At 43.8% G+C, this 23,884-nt stretch overlaps 1 protein-coding gene across 2 annotated transcripts in view; it reads right to left on the bottom strand.

The window, feature by feature from the left end:
- Positions 1-774: 774 nt before the first annotated feature.
- FBXO21 (F-box protein 21) overlaps positions 775-23,884 on the bottom strand; it is a 40,302-nt gene continuing 17,192 nt past the window's right edge. For both annotated transcript variants that reach the window (XM_021007943.2, XM_078154355.1), the window contains 8 exons: positions 23,156-23,302; positions 22,149-22,282; positions 19,885-20,021; positions 15,558-15,734; positions 13,551-13,683; positions 9,406-9,596; positions 8,037-8,194; positions 775-3,739 (listed from right to left, as the gene is read on the bottom strand). In XM_021007943.2, coding sequence (XP_020863602.1) covers positions 3,552-3,739; positions 8,037-8,194; positions 9,406-9,596; positions 13,551-13,683; positions 15,558-15,734; positions 19,885-20,021; positions 22,149-22,282; positions 23,156-23,302 — 1,265 coding nt within the window. In that variant the 3' untranslated portion in view covers positions 775-3,551. The remainder of the gene's footprint in view (positions 3,740-8,036; positions 8,195-9,405; positions 9,597-13,550; positions 13,684-15,557; positions 15,735-19,884; positions 20,022-22,148; positions 22,283-23,155; positions 23,303-23,884) is intronic.

A 23,884-nucleotide genomic window follows, 5' to 3' on the forward strand; every position in this document is an offset into this window, starting at 1 on the left:
TTTCTTCTCTACCAGCTACTTCTCCATTCCATTCCCCCATTTTTTAAAGTGCTATTTTATAAAAACCTATTGGTTTTAACCATGTACACCTCCCCCTCCCTCCCATGCAACTGCCACATCTGTCATCAACTCCCCAGCACCATTCCCAGCTGAAGAGGAGGTGGGGGAGGCTCTCTCTAGGCAGTTCACACAGGAAGAACCACCCACTCTTGCTAAACGTTGACATCTTTTTGTTAAACATCTTGGTCAGTGGTGAGGGGTTCTACATATCTCCTCTGGAGGGATACAAAACTAATGGCTACAAAAAAGATAACCACTTTTCCTTCTCAGGATCTCAACCCTCAGCACTGAACTCACCCAACTCCCCATATCCTTCACCCCCACCCACCACAACGGTTTTGATAAATTCTACTGTCCGGGAAGAAACTGGCTGGATGATGCATTAGAATGCCCAGGGAAAAAGTCATCTAAAAATAAGGCAAAATACATTGAAACATGTTGGGGACCATTTTTTTGTGGGGAGGGCTTTTCATTCAGTGTGTCCATCCCCCCCCCCCGCCCCGCCCTTGCTTCTTAAACACAGGAACAAACAGGAAATTCACATCAGGAGTTCACTCAATCTTAATAATTTCAAAATATTGTCTTACGGCCATAATAAAGGCATCTAAGAAATGTAGAAGGCAGGGCTTCGCCTTCCACCTTTATTCACCTTGAATAGTAATGACTTAAAAAATGTTAGGGATCAAAGGGTCTGAAGATAAAGAGAAGAGCCTGTAAATGCTGACACGATTTTATTTAATACTGTGAAAGTGAGACAATCCAGAATTGGAAGTGCCTGTCACCACAAACACACTTAGATTTACGAAGACATCACAAAATGTAACAATGATTGCTAAACAATAATTTCTGAATAGCATGTCTCTGTCTTTGAAGACCTGATAGAAAGAACCAATCACACAGCCAAGGGAGACAGACCTAAACCGAATTACAACTTACACACTAATCAGAACAAGATTAACTTTCTCCCAGCGAAGTCTTGCTGCAGCAGCCTGCTGCCTCGAGGGAGGCTGACTGGGAGGTTGTTTTGAACACGAGTCACTGACCAAGTTTCTACAGTGAGCTAAATGTGCCTCAACACCAAAGCCTCACTCTTTCTACCTCTTATTTTATGACACCCACCCACCCAATGTGATAATTAAAAAGCTGTAAATTTTTGCATTACAAACATTTATTCTGAATGATTAGTCACAGGCTTGTAAAAATGAATCCTTCAGTGAAATCAGACATGCAAAGTTATCCCACTTTTACTCTCCAGTGTTATACAAAGTTTAGTACAGAATACATTTTTTGGGCCATTTTTAGGCCAGAAAAGGTGAGACATTTTACTCATGTCATTTCTAGGTTGTGGGCATGATGTGAAATTTGGCAGGTCACCTTTGCTGACAGTGTGGATGAAATTAATCACTTATTAATTATATCTCAAAATTCAAATGTTTGTATTCACTTGGGGAAAAAGGGATGAAAATATGTCCAAACATTTAACATTATTTTTTAAATACTGTAAAGGCTCTGTTTACAGATTAATGTAATACGCTGCTTTAAAGTGGACAAAAGTTTTGGCAATTTTTAAGGAGAAACTTACAATGTATTGGCATACTGGGTCCAAAACAGACTTTTAGAAAAATATAAAGTGCCCAAAGGACAACTTACATTAAGAACTGGTACCTGCTTCCTGGAACCAAATGAAGGGTCACTTAAGGAGCACATTTAAAAACATTCTAAATACATATTTACAATTGTCTCAGCAAAGTCAAAACCAATCGCATTCTGATCTTTACTTCTATGAGATTTCATCGTCAAGTGCTCTCCCTTAAGCAGGACAGGCTCTCCAGAGGCTCCCTGGAAGATCAGTTACTTGCACGCTTTCAAACTCCAGTCCAAGCGACCCGCCTTTAGTCTGGACAGAAGAGGGACGTGGATGTGGAGAGTGGCCAGAGCTCCTCTTGGAGCTGGTGGGAGCAGCGTGGCCATGGTCTCCGTGAGGTTGTCTAATGCTACGTGGCCTTCCCCAGGGCTGCTGTGGTCCCCAGGGTTTTACTATGTAAACATAAAACATTCATCAACATGTTGAGAAATAGTGCATGCAAGTCAACAGACAGAATGTGGAGGAGTGGAGAGTGCACCTCCCCTCCCTAGAGCCTTACTGTCACTACAGCAATTGCAATGCCTTAAGCTCATAGGCACAAGGATTAGAAGCCGACTCCAGCAGCAGCACCCACTCCCCTTAAATATGGCATTAGCTCATTTTAGGGCTGCCAAGCTTCTGAAAAGCACAGGGGTCTATCAAACAAGTGACGAAGCTGTGTAAAAGCTTGGCACCTCCACATTCCAAAGCTAAGTAAATCTCAAAGAAGACAACAGCAGACTAGTGGTTTACTATCCCAGACTTTCCCCAAGCAACTTAATCATAGTTTGCTTGTCCTGACACTCTTCTGGCCCTAGGTACTTCCTAAGGGGTATGCAACAGCTCATTTCCTTCTCCTTCCCTGGCAGGCTGTTCAGGTCAAAAGGAAGACAGGTCATTAAAGGTCCCGGGAGGTTAGGTGTCATAAAAAGGCACCTAACTGGCTTTAAGCATCACACAGACACTCATCCATGCTGGAAAGTGAGAGATCATTGAACTGAGCCCTTGGCAAGGACCACTTCCTGGGGGAAGGATAGTCTCATTTGCCGAATTTAAATAGTTTAAAGGCAACAGTACTGAGTTTATATAGAAAAACCCGCCACAGCACATTTCTCTTATGAATGTTCTTGAAATAATTTACTGTGTTGGAAATGGAATACAGCAACCATTAGGTGGGGTAAAGACATGAACTCCTGAGCTAGGAGAAGGAATTGAGAACAGGAAAATGGACAATGCTCCTCACATCTCATGTGTTTCAAAGAGCAGGAAGAAAGTTCAAAAGGCCATTAAACTCACTGAAATGAGGGTCTCTGGAAAGAGAGGCCCAAGTATTTCCAGCTACATTCCTGGGATCACTTACAAGTTAACTTCCAAATGTTTAATTAAACTTGTGGATAAATAAGACAAATTTGACTTACGATTGCACAAATTCCAAGGGAAATTTGATTTAAAAAATTATTATATACACATATAACCCCTTCTTGTTCAAAAAAATTAAATCCTCATAGACACAAACTACATTAAGCAAAAGATTTTAAAAATGGTTAAGAGGTTAACCTTGAGAACAACAATTCCTAATAAATCATCTCCTCAGGACAAGCCGTGTCACCAACCAACTGGACTGCCTTCCAAATGATCACGCTTGCGTTGGAGGCAGGTGACATCACCTTCGTCTCGAAGTGCTAACACGCAGTAGAATTATTTAACTTAGAAGGTAGCCAAGATCATTGGTTAAGAAGTGCAATTCCTGGTTGGAGGTCGAGCCCGAGGACCGCGGGGACAATGTGCTCCCCGAAGCCAGTCCTCATAGGAGAGAGCAGCAGCCGCGGCAGAGATGCACGCACTCACCCACGTCCTCTGTCTACCCTCACTCTTTGTCCTCTTTCTTGGTACTGTAGATATTCTGCACTGTTTCACATACAAACTCAGAATCCTCTGGGTACCGGATTTCTAGCTCTGTGTTGGCTACATAATGAGTTCCAGTAAACTCTGAAAAATATCGACCAACATCCGGGTGAGAGATTTCTTGAGGCTCTGTGTTATATTCCAGATTTTCTGTTGGAAGAAGAGAGGCAAATCAACACTGGAGACAAAAACAGACCTTTCCACAGCAGCTTATCCAGAGAACTCTGTGCTACCTTAAAGGGTGATGGGGCATGGAGGCCACCCTACAGCACATAAGGGATGTTCCAGTCAACAGTTCATATGCCCCACTTGGAGCCAGAGGACATGGGTTAGATCTTCAGTCTACAATGACTTGGACCTCTCTGGGCCTCACTGGGGGAGGCGAGTTTTGTTTCCTCTTTCTGGTGGTTCCTCCTATTGGTTCTAATTCTTACAACATCATTAATGTGAAAATATGTTTAATAGGAATGTATGTGTACAGCCTATATCAGGTTGCGTGTTGTCTTGGGGAGGGTGCTGGGGAGGAAGGCGGAGAAAAATTTTAAAGTCAAAAGCATATGGAAGTGATTGTTGATAAATCAAAATAAATTACTAAAAAAAAAGAAAGTCAGCTAAAAGAAAAAAAAAACAAGTCTCTGAAAGCATTGATGGCTTTGACAAAATCCAAACTTTTACTGGCTAAGGAAACATCCCTTCTTCTGAGGATTATTTGTAACCAGTAGCAAGAGGGACCAATCAGCAAAGACTGAGAGGCGAGCACCCTCGGGGAGCGCTCAGGATGATGTAACCATAGCAGGCTGGAACCTGGACAAGGGGGAAGTCAAGCTGGGGCCCACATTCTGTCTGCATTCTCTGCTTTCCAAATTTAGAAAGGGGAGACAGGATGATGAGAAGGGGAAGAAACTAGGAGTCCTACCAAGAAACAATCCCTCTACCTGCCTTCCATAGAGAGGCTGCTTCTCTTCACAGCAGGCAGACAGTTTAAAGTAAAGTTAATTCAGGTGGGTCATTTAGCCCAACAGACTTAATTTCTAGTTTCTCTCTAGTAATTTAGCCAAGAATTTATAGCTTTGGTCTCCTTCATGTTTTATTACACAGCAATGTGCTGGCTGGCTGCGTACCTCCTGGGAGCAGTGGAGGTGCGGTGGGTAGAGAGTCAGCTTCTTATTTGTGATGTTGTTACAGACAGCTCAGCTATATGGCAACATGGACGGTGCCCCGGGAATTGGGACGAACAGCAGACGTGGAGAGGAAAGGCAAATGTTTGGGTGAAAGCAGCAAAGAGGCACAGAAGAGCCCACAAGGGGCTCCCGCCCCACTCCTGGCAGAAGCTGGAGAGAAGCATGAAGCCTGGCTGCTGGGCACTGCCCAGCTGAAGCCCCTCGCCAGGTAAGCAGTCTGGCAGGGCACGGTTCCTAACAGCACCAAGGAAACCAGAAGGGGCATAATTCTGTGACTGAGATAATGAAGATGGCACCAAATCCCTAGGGACTAGAAATCACAGGGGAAAAGTAAATATTCGTCTAATGAGAAGGATTCAGACCCCAGAAAAGAGGAAGCTTCTCAAAACATTTGTCTGGGGAGAGGAAAAGACAAGGAAGGGAGGCATAATAGTATATTATGCCAAAGCATTGAAAATACGGACTGGTGAAAGCCCAGAAAACCTTGAGAAATGCTCCCCTGCATCTGAGAAGGCCATTCGGCTTTCGACTCTGACACACGAAGAAAAGCGAGGCTGACTTCTGGGAGCCATGGGCACTCAGAACTAGGTTTTCAGAAGACTGGGGAACCTTCAAGCTGTAGGAGAATTATTTGTATTTCAGGAGATCCAAAAAAATTAGGAGTCTGGATGGAGCGGAAATGGAAGCCTGCTCTCAGAGGGCTGTGCTGGGCCTCAGTTTCCTTATCTATTCTTGTGGTTGTTTGTCTGAAGAGGACCATTCCTTATCTACAGAGGAAGTTAGAACACATCATCTCTAAGGTCTAGGGATTTGTCAAAGCAGCAAAATGTGCCCTCTGGTGGCGAAAGCGTCACATTCAGTTGCTTAAAAAGGTTCTCATTTTGATTAGGTCTCTTATTTAATTACATAGATACTATGCAATACTAATGTATTCAAAATATTAATGTATTTTAAATTCATCTGGTATGGATTCCATTGTCTGACTCAGTAGGAGATGCAGAGATTGGCTGAGAATCCCTATTAATGGCAACCCTTCACTAATGTCCTGCTTAGATCCTCATTACTAGGAGGGTGGCCCTGGGTCCTAGAGAGTCGCGGCAACAGACCACAAACCATGCTACAGCCCACCGAATGAGACAAGTTTTACGTGTCGATCTGTCACCCAAGGATAAGTCTCCGTAAGTTCAGAAAAGCTCACTATCCAAAGATCTGACACGCGGCGATGAAAGTGACTGGGCCAAAGCGACTCATGTAGATGGCTTACTAAGAGGTCAGGGTACCCTCACTGAGAAACTCATAGATCCTGCAGGGCTGAGCTATTACCAAAATCATAACAGCTAATAGCATTTGGGTAGGGATTGAAGATTTGCAAAGCTTTTAACATATTCATAGTAATAAGACTATTAGAGCCATGCAAGAAAATTCAATCAGCATTTGGTACAGAAATAAATTTTAACTAAACAAATCTAGAAATACATGTGTTGTTTTTCAGTCTTTTCCTACTCTTCATGACCCCACTTGGGGTTTTCTTGGCAAAGATCTTGGAGTGGTTTGCCATTTCCTTCTCCAGCTCATTTTATAGATGAGGAAACTGAGGCAAACAGGGTGAGGTGACTTGCCCAGAGTCACACAGCCAGTAAGTGTCTGAAGCCAGATTTAAACTCAGGAAGATGAGTCTTCCTGACTTCAGGCTCGCACCTAAGCTGTCCTAGAAAAACATGTAAATGACCTTTAATAAGACTTGACAAAATCTGGTCCTCACATTAGGAGGACCAGAGAAGGAGGTGCACTAAACCTTAAACGATGAGTGATGAATGATGAATTCCACTGGCATCCAGTGTCAAGAGAACGAGAGGAAAGCCCCACACCCTTCTAGGGAGGGTTTAGAGGGGATATGGTGAGAGGGTGTGGATGTGGCCTCGCCAGGCACATTGATACATTCACTGATGAGCGCACGGCTCCACTGAAGCCTCGAAAGTAATAACCGAGACCCTTAGAGTGAATGACAGGCCGTGAAAGCCAGTCAAGCTGATGCCAACAACTGGGGCTTCGTAACTTCCTTTAAAAAAAAAGGGGGGTTTTGTTGATAAATCAAATTAATGAAATTTAAAAAAGGTTTTATTTTTGCCTATTGTTTTGATGATGTAGTTATTTCTCTTTGAACATCATTTGCCTCCATCCTATGTTTAAGGACACGAGTGATCCAGGGATTTCAAAGACATTTAAAAAATTTAAACCTGTAGTGTTGTCTCTTGCACAGTTATTTTATTTATTTTTGAGATGGGAAAACTCAAACCGTGACAATTAGATAGACCGTGGACCAAACCCCTCCCAAAAAAAATCCTTTCCATTTTTCCTAGATAATGCTTTGCTTTAAAGTTAACATAAATATTTAAACTACAGAAATGTTCACCATTGTGGTCTGAATTACAGCTAAGTCTCGGGTACAAGGAAATTAATGAATATATTCCAGCACGACCACTCTCTGCTGGGAAACACAGCAATCCACTCGATTTGGATAAACCATGTCAGAAATCTTCCAGAGTTCTCATGGTCACTCTGCCTTCAATCTCTCCCCACTCCAGGCCATCTTCCCCCTGGCTGCCAAAGCGATCTTCCTTAGTGTCGGTCTGACCATGTTATCTGTGTTACCTCCAGGATCAACTATAAAATCCTATTTGGCTTTTAAAGCCCTTCACCCCTTCCAGGCCTCACCCCTTACTCCTTTCCAAAAACTCTGTGACTGAGCCTCCGTGGCCTCCTGGCCGTTCTGCACACAGGACAAGAACCTCCCAACTCTGTGTCTTTTCACTGGCTGTCCCTCAGGCCTGGAATCCTCTCCCTCACCTCTGCCCCCCAGGCCTCCTTCAAGGCTCAGCTCAGACCCGACCTTAAGAAGAAGGCCTCTCCCTCCTGTTCACAGGGCTTTCCTTCCCCCCAGATCACTGTCTCTGGCTGGTGCCTACACAGCTATTTGCAGGCTGCCTTGTGGAGGGAGCTCCTGCAGGATCCTAAGATGCTTCTTCCTTTCTCTGTGGGTCCCGTGCTGAGTCAGCGCTTCACGATGCTTGCCCCCATGTACCGTCCTATTATTCAGAGTGTGGTTCATTTTGAGCCACGTTGCAATGCGCCCTGTAAGGCCTACAGGCCAGTAATAACAAGCCCTAGAAGTGGTTTACTGTGGAGTCATCCCGTATCCACGAGGAAAGGGTAACCGATGATGATAAGCATCAATGAATACACACAGCTCGGCAGCGCCAACTCACCTTGGGCTGCGTACCTACATGACCCGTCTTCCACTAGCACGTTGTAGAAAGGCTGATGGTGGCCATGAGGCAAGCTGTGCACGTTCATGTTTCTGATCCACTCGTGCCCCATCATGCAGGTTGGATCCCAGCCATAGATTACACAGTTATAGCCGTACCTAAAGAGAGAAGGACGACGGATGGTCAAAAAGGATCGTTCTGGAAAGAGCAGAAGGCAGAAATAACGGCACCCCTGCCCACGACTCACACTCTTACAAATTCCCTACCTTTCTGTCTCCTGTGTAGAAAATGATTTCAGCCTCACCTTTTTTGCTCTATATAAATCCTCTCCCTTTTCCCGGATTGTCATTTTACTTATTTTGACCAAAAAACCCCCTCTCATTGATAACTCAGCATTTTTTAAAAAGCAAAGGAAAAAAAAGTCTTGAGGAAAGGGAACCTATGACATCATCTAGGGAAATCCAAGATCAGTGAACTTTGCCCTGAAATTGAAGACTCCATTCTGAGCACAAGAGGGAGGCAGGGACAGAGCTTTCAGAAGGCACACGAGGCCAGCAGCCACTAGAGAGTTTGGGGAATTCTAGGGCAGGGTTATAAAAGGGAAAGGAAGCCTTCTTGTTCACTGCCCCTAAGGAAGGAGAGCAGACTTAATACCAGAAGCCAACATCACTGGGACAACGGTATCTCCTTAAGGCAATGTCAGGGAGGAGAAACAGAAAGAGACTGAGAAAGGCAAGTGACGCAAAAACAAAGCAACGTAAAATTATTTTTAAAAAAGACAACCACCAACATTGACTGTTTTTTTTTGGCTCCAGACTGGCCTGACCGCTCCTGTCCCACAAGAATACAGAAACAGGCCGCTGAGCGGCAGCGGGGGTAGGGTAAAGCTCTGCCTTTGCCCCCCACTGGCTGGGTGACACTGGGCGTGTCACTTCATTTCCACAGCTCTGGGCGGCTCTAAGACTCTCCAGCTGCACTGGAGAAGGGCGTTTCTTCCTGTGGGAGTTCTTTACATCAGAGATGGGGCCTGCAAAACTCCTAAATGTGGCCTAAATCAGAGGAAAATGTCACTGGGCAATGTTTAACAAAATAAATAAAAAATATGATACAACATACATGCTGTTTGTGGTTTTCTAAGTCAATCTGCTACTATGGGATCAGTTTCTATTTGAGTGATACCACTGCTTTAGACCAATGAAATCTCAGGCCCAGAATCTCTGCCTGTATGTGACAGCATATGTGTGTGCGTGTGCGCACATGTGCACATATATACACACACAGGGAACCGAGGGCACAGGCAGCCCACTCACCAGCCCAGGACACCAGCGACCCCTTCTTCAGGGGCCCTGCAGCAGGTTCACGCTCTCACCTCTTATGTTTCATGACGAGCCCGACGGAGTAGCAGACATCTCGGTGCTTCTCTTCCGACCGATGCTTCACCTCCAGCCCGATCTCCTCCTTCTTGCGCTCAATGTGCTCCAAGGTGTGCTGCACCAGGTAGCCAACTGCCCCGTGCTGGGAGGGGTCCAAGGTCTGGATATGCTGCAGGATGTCCAGTACCTTCAGCAGCCAAAGAAGGGCAGGAACGAATGCTCTTAGTTGTACTTTTACTGACAGAGGGCACACTTGGCAAATAAGGAGGGAGAGCTGCTGTCAAGCCCCTCAAATTCCAGATGTGGCTGGTCTCGCCCGAGCTGCTCGTCTGCCTTGTGACTTTTACTTTATTTATTTTTTTGCAAGACTTCATATTAAATCTATTTTATAATTTTTATTATAATAGCTTTTTAAAAATATTAATTAATTTTCAGTTTTCAACAATCACTTCCATAAGCTTTTGAGTTTCAAATTTCTCCCCCTCCCTCCCAACCTCCTTCCCCAAGATGGCGCACAATCTGATATAGGCTATACATATTCATTCCTATTAAATATATTGTCACATCAGTTATGTTGCAAGGAAGAATTAGAATCAACAGGAGGAACCACAAGAAAGAAGAAACAAAACAACACTGAAGAAAAAGAAAAGAGCAAATAGTATGCTTCGATCTGCATTCAAGCTCCATAGTTCTTTCTCTGGATGTGGATGGCATTTTCCTCCATGAGACTTTTGGAGACAGGACTTTTACTTGACTTGACTTTTACTTGTGTCTGACTCTCCATGACCCCATTTGCAGTTTTCTTGGCAAAGATACTCAAGTGATTTGCCATTTCCTTCTCCAGCTCATTTGACAGATGAGGAAACTGAGGCAAACAGGGTGAAGTGACTTGCCCAGGGTCACACAGCTAGTAAGTATCTGAGGTCAGATTTGAACTCTTGAGGATGAGTCTTCCTGACTCTGGGCCCAGCACTATGCTAGCTGGCTGCCCTTAGTATGGGCTAGGAGGCTTGTTTTCAATGAAGCCACCACTCCTGAGGATCTGAGAGCGTTTTGAAATTTAGCCTGTTCATTGTGTGAAAGTGTAGGGAATTATCTGTAGGTAGCGGGGTGCAGTAGAGAGAACACCGAAGTAAGAAATAGTCTGCTGGCAATTAACTAGCTGCATGAAGGTAGTTAAGTCAGTGTACCTCTCTGGGCCTCAATTTCTCCATCTATAAAATCAACACTTTGGACTACACGACCTCCAAAGTCTCTGACAGCTCTAAGAGTATGTCTGCATCTAGTTACAACCTTTTTTTTTTAAGTATGCAAAAGAAAAATAACCCACCACACAAAGGAACTGGGAGACAGAACAGATGTGCCCAAGATGGTGGCACTACCTTCAGACTCAATGCTCCAACAAGGTGCATGATTCGATCGGAGGCGGCCACAAAAAGAGTGCAGGAACAGGGTGAACATCCATATTTGTCAGAATTACCAGACTCACACATCAGTCCCTGACTGTCCTTATCATAGAAATTTTTGTGTAAGTGAGCACTGGGGAAAACGCCGCCTGTCATTTAGAACTACTCCTCAGATTTTCCCAGTCCATCATGCTCCCTTGTTAGATTAGGAGGTCCAGCCTTGCTGAAAATGTAGCATGAGAGAAAAACACGGATTCTTAGGAGAAGTGGACTTTGCAATGCTTTTCCTCTGCCCATCATTGAGTCCTGTGGTTAGGATCCCGGAGTAGAGGGAGCTCAGGAGAACCACGCACACAAAACGCCGATAAAGTAGCTAAGCCTTCAACATACGTCACTGAGCTAGGTTCCTCACAGAGGACAGTTACCAGAGTTTCTGAAATAGAATATAATGTTCGGATGAGAAGACCTCTGAAAATCCAGAATTTGGTTCCTTGCTTCTTGAGATGAGACTTTCCTGGCTCTCCTTCTGCCCACCAAGGCATCAGTGTATGGAGTACTGGATTTGGAGGCAAGAACACCCGAGTTCAAATCCAGTCTCAGACACTTCCTAGCCGTGGGACCCTGGGCAAGTCACTTCACCCGTGTCTGCCTCTGCTTTCTCATCTGTAAAATGGGGCTAAGAAGGGCACTCTCCTCGCAGGGTTGTATGTCAAAGGCCATACGTGAACGCTCTGCCAGCCTTAGAGTTAGACAGAACGTGCGTGATTCCTGTCCTCTGGCCCGGGTGAGTGCTTGGCCTGCCTCTCCTGCTGGCTCCTCCCCTCGGGCCTCCATCCTAGCTGAGAGGCAGCCCTCCCACGATGGGTATGCCCAGCTCTGCTCAGAGGCTCTCCTCCTGCTGCCTCAGACTCCAGAGGCCCCTGGTCCGAATAATCTTGGGCCCAGAATGTCCTCACAGCCCTCCTGGGAAATGACCACCTGGAGTCTGTGTAGAGATTTCCAAAGGGGTAGCGCCCCCTCCTCCACGGCAGGCCGCCCATCCTCCCTTGGGATGGCGCTTCCTGCTCTGTGCTCTGGTCCCACATCTCCTCCTCCCTGGGATGTCCCCACATCCCACTAAGGGCAGTGTGCTCCAAAGGGAGCCCTCTGCCCTGCAGCCCCTGGCTCCCCTTTCATACCACCTTATTTTTGTTAGCGGTGCCACCTGTCTTCCAGCTATTTCTAAGCTTAGAAACAGTAAACTACAAATAGCTTATCGACTCACACTCAGAAACCTCAGCATCCTCCCTCTTGGGCTCCAATCCACCAACCACACAGTCCTGCCCCGTCTCCTTCAGAACTGTTCCTGCTCTCTCCTCTTCTTTCTACCTGCCTGGTGACTGCCTTTCTTCCCTGACCCTCCCCCACGACCACGCTGATGTGGGCTCCAACTCATCTCCCCAACTCTGGTAACCAAAACCAAACCAATGAGGTCTGGGTGCAAAGTGCTTTTCATACTGAGCTAAGAACAATTACTGAATGGTAAAGTGAAAGAATGATCTCTGCAACAGCCTGAAACCCCAAAACTGATGTCCAATCAGTCAATGGCACGATGTAGGCCTCCTTGGAGCACATCTCCTTCCTACTGAGCACGCTCACTCTGTGAATCTGGACTCTTAGGTCTGTTCTCAATCAAATCCAAAGCAAGAAACAAAGGAGAGGCTGCCCAGGATAACTATACCATGAATAAGACTGCTGGCTGAGGACAGACTGGAGCCAACTGTTTCTGGTAAATATTTAACAACTTTACAATGCCAAAAATGTGAGAGAAATGATTATTAATAACCAATGATTTGAGGAAATCCAGATGTCCAGCTTTTTCTAAGGCCCAGATGTCAAAAGTTCAGGCTCTGGAAGTACATTACTGATTAATGAGATTGGATTAACTTTCTTGTTCAGACCCCACCCAGGTGGGGCAGCCAGGGCCCTCTCCTCAGGTTTAGGTGGGGATAAATTCTTTGAATAGACTGCTCAAGGCCAAGGGGGGGTCTGGGTATAGAGACAATCTCTCTTTGACATGTTGTCACTCCAAGACCCTCAAAGTAACACAACCCAGATTCTTATTGTAATATTCATTCTCTCATTAATTGTTAACCAATCAGAGTTGATTTCCACTCTGGGGAACACGGGCATATATAAGCTGTGAGCCTGCCACTATGATTGTCTTTGGTCTAAGAGAGAGATGGCCAAAATGCTGGCATCATTTAATAAAATGATTAAATTACCCAGAAATTATCTCTTGAACTTTTTAAACATCACAAATGTTATCTACCAAATAAAGTTTTCTTTATAAAATGTATTTCATTCCTAATGTAGATATACATGATAAACTCTAGAATAGATTTCCTTTCGTACTGAATAGGGGGTATAGGAAGGTTTTCTGAAAGTCAAGGGGTAGATGTGCCAGACAAAAGCGGGGAACGCTGGATTAAGATACAAAAGATGACAACGTGGCACTTTCTGTTGGACATTTAGCCCACGTTTCAGTCAGTGAATGAATGGTTAGGTGGCATAGTAACACCAAGACACCAAACTAGGAATATGTATGTTCCCTCCACCTCACTTCAACGCAGAGAGGCCCTGACACTTTGGCTCTAGCTCGCCTCGTTGGCTGCTTCACCAAGATGTCTGCAGCTCTATTTCCCCAGCATGAGCCCCCTTACCCCCTTTCACCACAGGCCACTAGAGCCCATTACCTTTTCTGGCCAAATTCCCAAATGGAAGTAGAGCCTGGCCTGGAGCAAGAGATGCTGCACATGGTCTGGATACATGGCCAGATACAGATCCAAGGAGTCCCGTAAGAGCTGGTAAGATTGGTCCGTGCTTTCCCTACCGACAAGAGAAGAAGACACATCAAAAAGTATCTCTTAACTTCTGCATTTTCTTTCTTGTTGTCTCTCTGGTGTTAAAAAATGAAATCAATGTTTCCATTTTCTAAGGCATCCATTTGTGTTCCAAGGTGGAGGCTATAAGGCATCAATTTCTTTTTATAAATATTAAAAAAACAAACAAACACATACCCTTGGTTCTAATGGCTCTTTTCAGAGAATTTGTTCAACAAATGGTTCCCTACTTTAGATGGGGGAAAGAGGCAAACAAACAAACCTGGCTTCTCATTTGTGGATGGGGAGAAACCCAAACGTCTGTGTTCTTGTGTGTCATGGATCCCCTGCAAGGCTGTGGGCCCTGGGGAAGACACCAAGACTTCTGGGACTCCTGGGCCCCAGGAGCCTAGGTATCCACCCTAGGGCCTAGCACAGTGCTCTGGGGCACCACAGTAGGCATTTAAAGGAAGAGGAACCTGAAAAGGGACATCTCATGCCTATTCAGGGCTAACAATCGAATGTGGCTAACAGAAGAAAACCATTATTAAAGAGCACCACATTTTCCAAATTTCTCCCATAATCAAGTCTTTTCAAAACCAAAACATCCACTTCCCCTTTGAAATCCCTGAAGTAATTCTGACATACCTTTATCTTCCCATTTTTTTGTAGTTTTACCCACCTGACTGAGTCACCAGTCACTCTCAACACCTCCTCATTAGACTCCTGAATCAGCCTCTCCTCTCTCTACCCCTCCGTCCATGAAGTTGCTACTTGTTCCCAAGACAGCCCAGCTTTGACCATGCCATTCCATCCCTCAAAACCCTTCAGTGGCTCCCCAGTACCCAGAGCAGGGCTATTTCACTAGAAAGGGCTGAAGACCGCTTGGGCAATCAGTCCGGGGAAGCCTACAGACTCCTGATCAGAATCATATTTGTAATGCAGAAAATAAAATACAAAGGAAACTAATTATACGGAAATGCAGTTATCAAAATACTTTTAAAAAAGAAACCAAAAACAAGTTTATGGACTCCAGGTCAAGAGCACCTTGTCTAGAAGATGCAAGATTTTTGCACACAGTCCCTTATAGGAAGGCCTTTCCTACTCACCTCCATTACCCAGAACCCTGGTCTTTCTTCAAGGATCTGGACAAGTGCCACCCACTTTGTGATGCCTTCCGGGATCCATCTCAGTGGTTCGAGCTCTCTCTGACCTTGATTTTCCCTGTACTCTATCCATTTCTGTAGATGCTATGATTCTCTCAGATTGAATGTAAGCACCGTGAGGGCAGACAACATCCCATTTTTATCTTTGCACCCCAGAGCCAAGCACAAAGCCTTGAACATTGTAAACACTGGAATTAAATTTTAAACATGGAAACATCTGGGACTTTCTGTTGGACATTTAGCCCATGTTTGGGTCAACTACTAATTAAGGAGCCTTTTTCACAAATGCTGAGTTACACCTTATAAAACACATGGAAACATAAGATGAAACATTTAAATGTCAATTCAAAGATGACTGAGCAATAATGTAAAAGAACCCATCCTGCCTCCAGAATAAGTTTGGTGTCTAGCATCCTGCCCTCTTTTACACTCTCTCAGTTTTAATCTGTATATCAACTCTAAGTAGACTGTAGACTGTTCTTTGAGCCCTCCTAAGTGTACAGAGGGAAGGCGTCTCATGGCCTACCCATGGGAGGGAGAAATGGCCATCTACGTCTTTGTCACTCTATAACAGAGTCTCACTCCTCTGGAGTCACTGTGGGGTGGGACAGCTAGGTATGCCCTAGGATAAGGGTTTCTGCAGGGCTAGAGAAGCTTCTGGGAACCATCTGAAGATTGACATTAGGTAGACTCAAGTCAGACAACCAGGACTCACCGCTTTCCCAGGCTTAAGAGGTTTCCCACCATTCGCTGCAATACCTTCTTAGAGCTAACAACCCCGTAGAACTCCTCTGTCACGTGGTGGCCAATCAGATATTCACATTCTTTCACTGTCAGCTGCTTTCCTCTCCCAAAGGCGTCTATGTAAATGTAGTCAAAAATATCTTGGCTCCTAGTGAAAAAGCCCACAGAGCCCAAACTCAGGTTGGAACGTACATTTTGATATCTGACGTTTTTTAACAGGCTCCCCAAATGCCTGAGGCCAAACGCCCTATTGTCACTTAGAATGTCATTGTTTAAAATTGGCGACCTTGTATTTACCCTCTGCAGCATTCCCAGGCTGAAATGAATTGACAGTAAGGAACAGCAAGGAAAGTTACATGGCTGACGATGTTCCTCGAGTTTAGAAAGACCTCTGGGCAAAAAGAGGCCGTCCAAGTTCTCTCAAGCTACATAAGGATCTTTCTTTCAGTTTAGCTGACACCCAAGTCATTGGATCAAGCAGAATGACACTACTGACCCAACTGGAGGATAATCTTACTAAGAAGAAAATGTCGTCAAAACTGTGCTGACAACCGAGGCTACCAACAGAACTGAAATGACTGAACAAAAGGACATCATGCTGTCCAAGTCTGCTAAGATCTGGTTTGAATATCTGCTTTTCTACCCCAAGAGACAAAGGCTCTCTCATTTGGTGATGATCAGTGGCCAAAGCCTACCAACGGTGCTTTAGGACTTCTCAGGTAGGGAATGCCTTGGCCCTTACGTTCTCATGGTCTCAGACAGTCCCACCTGCCTTTGACAGAGTGCTCTGGCACACACAGCTTCATCTGACCTGAACGCTGGGGATGGTTCTCACGGAAAGATGATGGAGCCAGCACTAGAAGCCACATCTTCAAACTCTGAATTTAATCTTTTTTCCAAGACACTGGAGTGACTATTCCTGCTGGCAAAAGACTGTCTTTTTGATAACGAATTTTTCTAGATCTGGATAAAATGTTTGTGGATTTCTACATAGGATCAAGAAAGTCGGGTCTTATTATATACACTGTGGAGTCTCTAACTAGCTTTGGGCTATGACAGGTAAGATGTAGAGAATAGAAAAGAAATTTATTTGGAATTGGACAGAAATCAAAGGATGGTAAAAAGGAAAAAAATTATAAATGGTTATCAAGGTTTTTGAATTTTTTGAAAATAAAAATAGTGACATTTCTTCATCTCATGTGCACGATGGAAATATGACTAAAGGAGATTTAAAATCTGATAGAAAAAAATGTTTAATGATAAAATTAAGTCAACAAGCATTTAGGAATCACCTACTATGTGCCAGGCACTGTGCTGAGCACGGGGAAACAAAGCAAGGCACAAGACGGTCCTTGCTCCTCAGGAGCTCACAGTTCAGGGGGAGGGACTGAATATAAACAACAACGTGCAGAGAAGACGCGTATAAGATATGGAGAAGATAATTTCCTTGGGAAAACACTAAGATTAAGGAGGCCTGGGAAAGGCTTCGTGCAGAAGGTAGGCTTTGGAGGAGACGTGAAGGAAGCCAGGGAAGCCAGGAGAGGGAGATGAGGAGGGAGAGTGTTCCAGGCATGGGGGATGGCCAAGAAAAATGAATGAATTTGAGAGGTGGGGGTGTCCCGTGCAAGGAACAGCAAAGAGCTCCCGTGGGACCACAGGATATGTGAAAGGGAATACGGTATAAGAAAACTAGGCAGGGGGGAGGAGGCCTGATAATGAAGGGCCTTCAAAGTCAAACAGAGGATTTTATATTTCATCCTGGTGGCAACAGGGAGTCACTGGACTTTAATGAATGGAGTGTATGTGTGTGTGTGGGGGTGGAGATGAGGGGAGTGGGAATGACATGGTCAGATCTGTACTTTAGAAAAATCAATTTTTTAAAAAATGTTTTTACTTATTTCACTGAATATTCCCTAATTATATTTAAAATTTTTAACATCATTTAAAAAATTGTTGATTTCCAAATTCTCTCCCTCCCTCCCCTTCCTCACCCTTTAAGAAGGCAAACAACATGATGTTGATTAGACATATGAAGTCATATAAAACATAGAGGAAAGCCAATCTGACAGCTAAGGAGAAGACGGACTGGAGTAATGCAAGAATGGAGGCAGGGACCCCAACCAGCAGTCACTGCACTAGTCCAGGGGGGAGGGATGAGGGCCTGCCCCAAGGCAGGGGCAGTATCAGAGGAGAGGACGGGGCACCTTTGAGAGATGTTACGAAAGTAAAATCAACTGACCTGGCAACAGCTTGATGTGGGGGGTGAGACAGGGAGGAATCCAGCATGACACCAAGGTTGTGAGTCCGGGGGACTGGGAGGAAGGCGGTGCCCTCAACAGTCACAGGCAAAGTAGGAACAGGGGAGGGTTTGGGGGAAAAGATAATGAGTTTAGTTTTGGACATGCTGAGTGTAAAATGTCTGTGAGACATTCAGTTTGAATTGTCTAATAGTAAGTTGGAGATGCAAAAATGGAGGCCAGGGCACCGGCCCTGGAGTCAGGAGGACCTGAGTTCAAATCCGGCCTCAGACACTTGACACTAGCTGTGGGACCCTGGGCAAGTCACTTAACCCCACTGCCTAGCCAACAAAACAAAACAAAACAAAAACAAAAACAAAAAAAACCCTAGAGGCCAGAAGACAAGTTAGAGTTGGACAAACAGATCTGAGGATCCTCTGTATAGAGATAACAAAGCAATCCATCAGAGCTGATGAGATCACCAAGGAAAATACTGAAGTGGGCCCAGGATGAAGCCTCTGAGGACACCTCTAGTTAGTGACCAAGAACTGGGTGAAGACCCAGCAAGGAAACTGTGGAGTGGTCAGACAGGCAGGAGGAGAACCAGGAGAGAGCACTGTTGTAAAAACCTAAAGAGGAAGGAGTACTGAAGAGAGGAGAGTGATGGACAGTGCTAGCTCCTCAGAGATGAACACGGCAAGGGCAAAGGAGGGAGACACAGGCCCAGGCTGTGCAGGAGAAGGAAGCCACAGCTCAAAGGAGCCTCGATCATCCACCTTGCACAATTAGAAGGACGCGGTGGATGAGAATGAGGAGACTGGCTAAGATAACCTTGGCTGGGTGCATGTAGCATTCAGGGAAAATTTAAAATGAATTGTATAGACGCTTGTGCCAGTTCTGCTTCAGAACTGAAGGTGATGCTGTTGTTTTGTCCTTCATTCTCCAAGAGGACCAGTGACATCAGCAGGGTGATGTCCTGACTTGCAAAGGAACTGGAATTAAGTGAGGCAGAGCTGTGCAAAGTCACCAGCCTCGCTGTCTCCTTCAGTCATCGGAGTCCAGGGGTAACACCAGGTCAGGATGACTGGCGATGGCCCGGATGCAGCGGGAGACCTCAGCCTTGTTAAACTAAGGTCTCTCCCAGGTCTCAGTTTGTCTGAAGAAACGCCTATTAGGTGATTAAAGATGAGGTAAGAACTGAGGCAAAAGATGGCCTGGTCTGACTTCCTAAAAGAATCAGTCGGGCAGGTAAGGCCCTCAGAGTTTCTGGCCAGAGCAGAAACAACTGCTGTTTACGCTCACTGGGAGTCATCAAAACCCAAACAATGAACCAGCAAGGCTTGGGCTGGGGCCTGTTATCGGCCAATCAGTGACAGTCAGAGTGATCAGGGTTTAAAGGCATAGTCACATAACTCCATTTCAATCCCAACGGGCTTTATCAAAGCCTGGTTCACCAGAGTTGTATTTCAAGAAATCATGAATGAAAACTACATGAGACAAAAGAGTTAATCGTCCCAGTTTTCCAAAAAAGACAATGATAGAATAAATAAATAAATAACTAGGGAAGAAAAAAAATCTAGCCCCCAATCCCCAACACAAGATATCTTGTAAAGTATAAGCGATCAAAACCACGTGTAAGGATATGACTCCCCACACAGACAAAGGGAAGAGGAGGAAGAGGAGCGGATGATGCTATAAGAGTCACAGAAACACCACTTTGAAACACTCTTTGGCTCATACCAAAAGTGAGGTATCCCACTGGGGGCAGCGAGGTGGTACAGTAGACAGAGTGCTGGCCTGGAATGAGGAAGATGTAAGTTCAAATCCAGCCTCAGACATCTAATAGCTGTGTGGTCTTGGGCAAGCCACTGAACCTCTACCTGCTTCAGTTTACTGGGGACAGTAATAGCACCTACCTCCCAGGGTTCTTGTGAGGGTCAAATGAGATACACATAGTAAGCAATATATGTGTTAGCTATTATTATTGTTGTTGTTGTTACTAAAAATACATTATACTTGAAGCAAGTCCTTAGAACCAATCATGACTTTACAAAAACTCACCCTTCGACACCCTGACACCATCTTAACAAGAAGTGACTAGGGAAATTGACCGGCTCCAGTCGGACTCCCAGCTGCCTGGCAATCGTTAAATAGAGTACAGACAGACTAATTGGGATTCCTGTTCTTCGGCCCAAAACCTGAAAGAGAAAAATAAACAAAAACTAAACTAAACTCATCAGCTAATAGAGCTTAATATATTTAAAAAAACCTAAGACATAAAAAACTGTAGAAGTGTTTTTTTTTAAAGAATTATTTCACGGTAAAAAAGGAACAAAAGTAGGAATGAAGGAAAGTACGACTGGATCTTGAAGTACAGTATAATGTAATAATCAACAAAATTACTCAATACTGTTTTTTTGTTTGTTTGTTTGCTAGGCAATGGGGTTAAGTGACTTGCCCAGGGTCACATAGCCAGTAAGTATTATGTGTCTGAGGCCGCATCTGAACTCAGGTACTCCTGAATTCAGGGACGGTGCTCTATCCACTGCGCCACCTAGCTGCCCCCTCAATATTGTTTTAAAAAACACACACACACAGAGAAAAAAAAAACAGGTGAGCGGAATGGGTAGTGATTGAACACTCTAACCCAGAACTTGCGTTCTACAAACTCAAAAACATAAACTTTTGGGAGGAAGAACAAACACTATTTGACAAGAAATGCTAGGAAAAGAGGGAAATCGTTTGGCATAAATTGGCTTTACACCAGCATCTTACACCACCTATTACAATAAAGTCCAAATGGACCTAGAACCTAATTATAAAAGGTCACATCATTAAAAAATAAAAATTAGAGGAGAAGGGAAGTTTGTACCTTTCCTATGGGCAGGGGGAAAATTCTTTAGATGACTAGAGTTAGGTGAGATCACATAAGAAAAAATGGATAATTTTTGATTACACAAAATTTAAAAAACTTTTGAACAAACAAAATTAATGCAGTTGGTAAGAAGACAAATTATACAGTGGGGGAAAAATCTTCAGATCAAATATCTAATAAAAATCTGACATCCAAGATATATAAGAAATTGACAATAATATATAAAACTAGGACAATAATATATAAAACTCCCCAATAAAAGAGTTGCCAAAGGATATAAAGTGTTTTTTTTTAATTCAACCCATCAACTACAGGAAACAATGCTCCAAATCATGAATAAGAAATATAAATTCAAACAATTCTGAGGTTTCACCTCACATCCATCAAACCGGCAAAAATAAAGACAGAAAAAGTCAATGGTGGATGGGGTCTGGGGAAACAGGCATACTAATATATCATTGATGCCGTTGTGAATCACTACAAAAATTCGGGTAAACATTTGCCTATATGTGACAAAAACTTCCCTCTTTATACCCTTTGATTCAGCAATCCCATCACTGGGTACATATTCCAAGAAAATCAAAGACAGAAAAGTTTCATATATAACAAATATTCATAGGAACACTTTTTGTTGTGGCAAAAAACTGGAAACAAAATGGATTTCTTTCAATTGGTGAATGGATGAACAAATTGTGCTTAAGAATGTAATGGATTATTATTGTGCCAGAAGAAATGATGAATGTGAGGAATTCAGAGAAACCTGGGAAGACCCATATGAACTGATACACAGCGAAGTAAGCAGAACCAAGGAGATGAACATCCACAAAGATGACAGCGACGTAAACGTAAAGGCCCGTAAAGAGGAGCTAAACTCGAAATGCTCGTAACAATCATTCTTGCTCTCAAACAAAAAGAGAATAAAACATTCTCCTCCTTCCTCCTCTTGCCTCTTCTTTTAGTAGAGACGTGGGGAAAATACTGGAGCAGAACAGTATGTACACTGTCAGACGACCAGGCCTGTGTGAGTAGATTTTGCTTATTTCTTTTGCTTTGTTTTTCAAAAGGTTCCAGGGAAAGGGGGGTGGCTATATTCTGAAATGACAGTGAAGTAAAAACAAAAGGCAGCAATAAAATTTATTTTAGAAAAGTTACATAGACGTGAGGCTTGGTCACTCAATCAAAAGGAATTCAGAGAAGGGCTGAAATGGCAAACTCAGTCCATGTGATGCATTTAAAGTGCCCAAGGTCAGATGGCCTCTTGGTTTAAAGCTTTAACAATCCTACGCTGGCTTCCTAGAACACATTACCAAGTCTACAAGGGAAGGAACTGTTTTCTGAGTGCTGGCCCATTTGTGAGGTTTTACAAGTGGGACACCTCCCATCTTGAGACTCTGCAGTGCTAGTCAAGTCTTTGTGAGACTTCTCCCCAATGCAGGACTCACTCCCTCACCTGATGGATATATAGGTTCAGGGCATTGTAGTAATCCATTCGGTTCCCTCTGTATTTGAGCTGATCATAAAGCACATAGTTGATGGCCTCGAGGACCTGGCTCTGGAGCTCACCTTCAGTTATCATGGCCCCACCTAACAAACACACAGAAGATCAAAACACACAGTTGACAATAGAAACAAACCGGATAGTCTGATCACCGCTAGAAATCATCAAGCAATTGATGAAAGCAGATTTTGGGGAGAATATAAGTGACTCTCTTCTGTTCTGTATTTTTCAATTTGCTGTGTATAACCCCTGCATGAACTGCAAGACCAGTTACAACAGCTGGTTCCCGTCAGCGTCTTCTCTGCTGCCCTAATTGGCACAACAAGACTTCATTGCTTAAAAAGGAGGCCTTTCATGGTCTCTGGAATGACCCCTCCTCTATCTAGCTTGTCAGGTAGTTCTCTTTGATTTGGTGCAACTAGCTATACAAATAAGAACACATTCCTTCTCTTATCTCCTGTGGCTTGCTTATGACATCGATTCTCCTGAACAAGCACACTTTTATTCTTTGTATAACCAGCTGTAGCATAATGAGCACCATTTTCTTTTCTTTGTCTGATGTATTATATAAATATCACTAACTGAATTGTGAACGACAAACATTCTCATCAACTGCTGGTGGGGTATGTCACTCTCCCATTGCACTAAAACCTGAGTCTGATTTCCACTGGTTTATTAGAGTTAGCTGGTCAAATAGATAAGAAAATTAATACATACATGGTAACAGTAGGCACAGAACCTTGAAGAAGAGGAAAAATATATATGTATATAACATACATGTATATGCATATGTGTTATAGAGGAAGACTTCTGATAACTATTAAACCATCTGCAATTAGATATAAAATATCTCAAGATATTTTGATAATGCAGGAAATGTTCTACACTTTCCCAGATTAACTCTAAACTCTTTGGTTTTCTTTTACAAAGCAAAACTGGAACTAGAAGCAATTCCACACCTGCCTTGAAGGCCAAGCTGGGGTGGCGACAGTTCTTCCCACGAAGGACTTTGCGAACTTGATCTGTAATACTCTCGACTTGGGACTGGATATCTTTGAGGCAGATATCAGCAAGAGGATTGCAATACTGGTCAATTAACACAGCACCTGAAAATGAATACCCAACACAGGCAATGAACCAGAAGCGTGACCAGAAAGCTAGTTTCATCATTACCCTTCTCATGTCTATAAGCAACTTGGTGTATCCCATCAAGACTGTAGCACTTCGCGGCACCTCCCCATCAGACACCTCTAAAACTGAGGTTGATTTCTAATGGACTTAATATATGAACTTTTAAGAACTCGTGACTTCATGTCTGAAAAGCAACACAAATCTGGGTGACTTACACAGTCTACAAACTGACGATGACAAATGTAGGTGAAAGGGATGCAAGATAATTCAAGACCTATGACTCAGCTTATTGTTACTGAAGGAAACGTTCAAAGTAGACCCTGTCACACCACTCAGCTATTTCTCTTGCAAAGCCACTCCAATACCTTGATGAACCTAGAAACACTAACACAAGCAGTTCTTTAAAAGAAGATGAAACCTCAAATGACACACTACATAGTATTTAATGATTTCAAGTAGGAAGCTGAGAAATTTGGAGATACAACTTCTTCTACTATGGATGTGGAATTAATTTTAACATAAAAATCAAGTCAATAAGATTTATTAAGTGCCTAGTA

The sequence above is a fragment of the Phascolarctos cinereus genome, unplaced genomic scaffold (genome assembly GCF_003287225.1).
Source record: "Phascolarctos cinereus isolate Bilbo 61053 unplaced genomic scaffold, phaCin_HiC Scaffold_4;HRSCAF=312, whole genome shotgun sequence".
NCBI lineage: Eukaryota > Metazoa > Chordata > Mammalia > Diprotodontia > Phascolarctidae > Phascolarctos > Phascolarctos cinereus.